Consider the following 6,170-nt stretch of genomic DNA (forward strand, 5'->3'; position numbering starts at 1 on the left):
TTTTTTTTAAATGTTTTTGAAAGAAGTCTCTTATGCTCGCCAAGGCTGTATTTATTAAAATAAATACAATTATTACAAATATTACAATTTAAAAGAACTGTTTAAATACACATGAATACACACACACAAAAGTTAAACACCAGTGGTTACTTTGCTAGGACGCCTGTGTGAACTCAAAGGAACTGACTTTATACAGATCTTCCACTAAAATCGCCTAGTGACCAGTTAATTGAAAAAATGGGTAAGAAAATACTTTCTTGGAGTCACTGTAAATTCGATGATCACTTCTGCAGCTCTCGGAGACATTTGTCTACACGAGTGATTCCACAGTCACAGTGGAGGACTGGCGAGGCCTCTTCCTCATGTGCAGATGTGTGTCTGTGTATGCGTTCTCTTACCGCACCATCTGCTTTGCCAATGGGTGAGTTCAGGTTGAAGTCAGGAGGAGCAATCACATCAACCAGCGCCACAGCATCATCCTTCAGCTACACAGAGAAAATGAGAGGGCACCTGCTATGTTAAAACCTTCCTGATGTTTGTATCATCATGCATTTATAAGAGAGGGTGTCTGTAACTGAACTACTGCTAAAACAACACTAACCTGCCCACACAGAGTGAGAATGGCTGTGTGGAAGAAGTCAACCGGCTGTCGACCAGAAAAATAACCTCCTAAAAACAAACAGACCATAATGAAACTCCAAAAAACGTCAAAAAGTTATACTAGCGTTCAAAAGTTTGGGGTCGATAAGATATTTTGGTAACACTTTATTTTGACAGTCAGTCCAACTATAGGCATTCTGCTGACTGTAAGTAACTTTGCAACTCAGTGTCAACTACCAGTCATTAGAGTTTTAGTAGACTGTCTGCTTAATATCTACTGACACTTTATTTTGATGGTCACACATTCTCTTTGCAATTACATCAACTGATTCTACTATCCCTAAGCCTAACTTTACAGTCTACTAATACTCTAATGACAGTTAGTTGACATGTAGTTGCAATTTATAGTTAGTAGAACGGAACTTATAGTAAGAGAAGATACAGTTAGTAGAATGTCTGAAGTGGACTATGAGCTCATGAATTGATTTTTTTGTAACAATTTATGATATGGTTCCCTTTGAACATGAACTAACAATGAAAAATACTTCTAAAGCATTCTTTGTTAATGTTAATGTCAACATTTACTAATACATTATTCAAACCTAAATTTGTGTCTGCTAGTATTATTTAATGGACTTGTGCTAACATGAACTAACAACAATCAGTTGTATTTTTATTACCTAATGTTAATAAAGAATAAGTATTGTAACAAATGTATTGTTCATTGCTAATGTTAGTTATTGCATTAACTAATGTTAACCAATGGGGCCTTACTGTAAAGTGTTAACATTTTTTATGCTCATCAAGGCTAAATTTATTTGTTAAAAATAGTTAAAACAGTAACGTTGTGAAATATTATTTCATTTTAAAATAACTGGTTTCTATTTGAATATATTTTAAATTGTAATTTGTTCCTGTGAATAAACTTTCAGCAGCAATTAATCCAGCCTTCAGTGTCACTTCATCCTTTAGAAATCATTATAATATGCTGATTTGCTGCTCAACAAACATTTCGTATTATTATCAATTATCAAGGTAGTGTATGTAAAGGCTACATGGCATTTAAAATTGGAAGTGTTTTGAAAACACTAGACATCATACACTCGCAGACTTTGTAAATAGTTACAGAGGAAAAACTGGACATCATACACCAATCACAGTCTTTCAAGTCGTTTCAAACACAAACTCGAGCAGAAACACATGCCCTGTTGCTAGGGGACTTTTGATAAAAGTGAAAACAATATGTGTTCTAATATCGACTCAAAATATCAAATGTATCGACTGGATTTAATCACAGTCTGAAAAAAATAAATAAAAAATCTGAGTCTGTGCCCATCATACACTACACTACAACTCAAATCTGCAGACTGGCTCTGACTTTTGCCAACTGGTGACAATTTGTCCAGACTGAAAATAAGGGCAAAAATCTAGGCAAAAGTCGTGTAGTCTATTCAAGCCTTAACACATAATTTGTGTCACATAGCCAGTACTGGCAGACATGAATGAAAAAACAAAGAAACCACCGCAGAGAAGAGTGGTTTACCTTGATACAGGATGGCCATGTGGTTGGTGAGGGTCCACAGGCCATAGAGAGCAGCTGGAGTCTGTTCATCCTGAATCAGATGATGGAAACGCTGCTGCACTGTGTGCTCAATATAGGCAATAGCCAATGAGCGACAATAATACACCTACAGAGAGAGATAGAGAGAGAGAGAGAAGTTACAGGAAAAAGTGAATCCAAGGACACAAACTCAAACATATACTATATCTACCAAGAGTGTTTATGGAGTCAAGGGACAAATGAAGACAGTTTGACCCACATAATCACAAGCCAGGTCATGACAGCACAATGACAGTCATGACACACAGACGAGACACCAATTGGGTTGTTAATAGAGGGGGAAAAAATTAAACGAAAAAAAAAAACCTTCAAGACCTTAGCAATGTGCTTGTGTTTGTGTCTGGTTGCTAGACAGTGATTCTCTGTGTTTGGTGGTTGCTGGGTCAGTATTATGTGTGAAGAAGGTCTGTTTTATTAATTTTTCTCTTGTCCTCACTGCAGGTTTTAAGACAGTTTAATCATGGTCACATACTGTAACCTGCTCGATCACATTCTGTTCCCCCTATTCTTGTTCATGTCTCCAAAGTGCTCTAGTTAAACACACTCTCACATCTCAAGGTGGAGGTGCTTACCAGACAGTGTCCAAGCTCCACTCATTATATCATACGACCTTTAAGTGACTGCTTGTTTTTGGCTGGACTAGAACCTCATAACACACACACACACACACACACACACACACACACACACACACCCATAGTGAGCATTTGAACACACACCCACACACCCATAGTGAGCATTTGAACATTTAAGCTACATTTTTAAAAAGTATGTCATGGCATTAGACAAAACGAAATACCAAAACCAAATGGAATTTATTTGAAAGGAATGAACACTTTTAAAAACAAAATTCACACACACACACACAAAAAAAAAGTTTCTTTTTGAAATGGTAAATGTTTGTGTCCAAATAATTTTCTAGGTCACTGGATGTACATGTGGTGTAACTGCTGTGTTTCATTACTGTGCTGAGGTCAGATTTGGTCCAACCGTGATACTTTCATATCATCAGAAGCGTGATGCGAGCAGCTTTCACACATCCTGCACGTGATTCTGACCCTACGGAGCACATATAAGGGTCTAAATGAATCTGATATGGCAGAAAGGATTTAAATCCTTCAAGATGTGAAGGTCAGACAGCGGCCCTTTGAAATGCTCAGTGTGATGTAGATTTGTAGCTCAGTGGAATAGATATTAAGTAAGGGATATGTCTGAGCCAAATGTCTGTTCAATGTTTAAGACGTGTCTGAGCAACCAGAGGTCTGTTTTATATTAGATATAAGTCATAAACGGAACGTCACTGTACAGAAGTTATTAATGGGAAGCCTTGGGTGCACTATCCCCATATTTCAGCCTGATACTAAAATATTAACAAAAACAACATTCTATGCACCCATGAATAACAACAGTAACATCTACATGGTGAAACATGATTCTTGAATGGATATACAATATATAGTATATCATAACTTTAACTTTTAGTCAAAATTCTTTAATACAGTCTTTAAGGACAACACTAAAGAACTAAGCATTTACAGCACGTGTCTATGGTTGTCTAGGGTGAATTCAGGTAAATTGGCCCAGCTTTTGACATGAGATGACTGGCCTATATACAGTAGATTAACACTGTATGGTTTTGAAAAACATTAACAGAAATGTGTATATTGAATTAACAGTCAGAAGGCCTGTAAAGGTGTTTATACACAGAGTGATAATTGGTAATGGTAAGAAAGAGAGAGAAAAAAAATATACTGTTCAAAAGTTTGGGGTTAGTAAAAAAAATGTTATGGTCTCTTAACTAGTTGCTTATTAGCATGCATATTACTAGAATATTAGCCATTTATTAGTAGTAATTAAGCACATATTAATGTCTTATTTTACATGACCTTATTCTACATCCCTAATCCTACCTAATACTTAAACCTAACAATTAACTTACTAACTATTAATAAGCAGCAAATTAGAAATTTATTGAGAGAAAAGTCGTAGTTAATAGTGAATAAGTGTTCCCTATTCTAAAGTGTTACCAAAATTAGATAGCTATTAATCAGAGATTCCTGCCAAAATATATCATGGTTTCCAGAAAAATATTAAGCAATCATTTTCAACATTGATAATTAAAATAAATGTTTTTTTGTTGTTGTTGTTTTGTTTTTAGCACAAAATCAGCATTACAATGATTTCTGAAGTATCATATGACACTAAAGATTGGCATAATTGACTGCTGAATATTCAGCTTTGTCATAACAGGAATAAACTACATTTTAAAATATATTCAAATAGAATAAAGAATATTAGATTATTAAAATATATACAATTTTAAATTGTCATAATATTTCACAATATTACTGTTTTCACTGTATTTTTTATCAAATAAACACAGGTTAGCATAAGAGATTTCTTTTAAAGACATTAAAAAATCTTACTGACCCTAATCTACCAGTAAATTTTTTGGAACATTTACAGACATTACTTTCAACCTAAAACACTACACAATGCAATGCGTAATTCAAAATATGGGTAAAACACCTGTAAAAATGTGTGCGTGAGTGTGTGTGTTTTGCTTAAAGGGATAGTTCACCCAAAAATGAAAATTTGATGTTTATCTGCTTACCCCCAGGGCATCCAAGATGTAGGTGACTTTGTTTCTTCAGTAGAACACAAACGAAGATTTTTAAGTCAAACCGTTGCAGTCTGTCAGTCATATAATGGAAGTGAATGGGAATCACGTCTTTGAGAGTAAAAAAAACATACACAAACAAAACCAATTTAAACCCTGCGGCTCGAGACGATACATTGATGTGTAAAGACACGAAACGATCGGTCTGTGCAAGAAACTGAACAGTATTTATATAATTTTTTTACCTCTTATACACCGCAGTGTCCAACATCCGGCACGTGTACGTGCTCTGGCATAGTAGACATCAGTGTTGGGCAGTAACGCATTACTTAGTAACTGTAATTTGATTACTTTTTTAGTAACGGAGTAATTTAACAAGTTATAATTTTCAAAATAGTAATTAGAGTATAGTTACAAGCCGAGGTCTCTATACGTTACTGCAGCGTTACATTGCTGACAGAATGCAGTGTTTTATAATCTAGAGATTGTAAAAAGGATGTAGCACACGCACTGTCGAGTCCAGTGCCAGTGGATTAGAGACCTGCTCCCACGAGACCCAACGTAACAGCAGCGCGGGACAAGATGGGCGAGTGCTGGTGCGGACGGGTAGACGCTCGTGTGTGTGCGGGATGCGGGAGAATAAAATGATTCATGGGACTCCCGCAAAATAGAAATATCTAAACATAAAATATCTAAAAAAAAAATAAATTGTTATGCATCTATTGCACAAAAGCAACATGAACTAATATAAAATATAAACGATTAACAGGTGCAAGCGTATGCAGAGCTTCTATTTAGGCTATTACACGTGTTTGCAGCGTTGTGCAATGCAGTGCTGAAATTTGCGTGCTCACGAATCCTCTCATTATAACACACGAATTGTAGACATTATGAACACCGTGCGTCCTAACGCCGCATTACCAAACCGGAAGTCTTCGTGTTCTGTGAATGTTGATGCTTTAATAACAAATATTTATCGGGAGCGTGTATGCTGGGATTTCATACATTTCATGGAGAAAAAAGTAACGTAACTAGTAAAGCAACTAATTACTAATTACTTTTGAAATTAAGAAATCAGAACAGTAACGTGATTACTTTTAAAAGGAGTAATCAGTAATCAGTAATTTGATTACATTTTCAGAGTAACTTGCCCAACACTGGTAGACATAGATATATATAGGTATATACAGTGGTGTGAAAAAGTGTTGGCCCCCTTCCTGATTTCTTATTTTTTTGCATGTTTGTCACACTTTAATGTTTCAGATCATCAAACAAATTTCAATATTAGTAAAAGATAACACAAGTGAACACAACATGCAGTTTTTAAAT

General features: G+C 35.5%; 1 protein-coding gene across 1 annotated transcript in view; it reads right to left on the bottom strand.

The window, feature by feature from the left end:
- LOC107661972 (peroxisomal acyl-coenzyme A oxidase 3-like) overlaps positions 1-6,170 on the bottom strand; it is a 21,594-nt gene that overhangs the window by 3,543 nt on the left and 11,881 nt on the right. Inside the window, exons 8-10 of the mRNA XM_016451798.1 lie at positions 2,144-2,288; positions 602-669; positions 399-485 (exon numbers count right to left, since the gene is read on the bottom strand). Coding sequence (XP_016307284.1) covers positions 399-485; positions 602-669; positions 2,144-2,288 — 300 coding nt within the window. The remainder of the gene's footprint in view (positions 1-398; positions 486-601; positions 670-2,143; positions 2,289-6,170) is intronic.

Source organism: Sinocyclocheilus anshuiensis, unplaced genomic scaffold (genome assembly GCF_001515605.1).
Source record: "Sinocyclocheilus anshuiensis isolate Anshui unplaced genomic scaffold, SAMN03320099.WGS_v1.1 scaffold603, whole genome shotgun sequence".
In the NCBI taxonomy this organism is placed as follows: Eukaryota; Metazoa; Chordata; class Actinopteri; order Cypriniformes; family Cyprinidae; genus Sinocyclocheilus; species Sinocyclocheilus anshuiensis.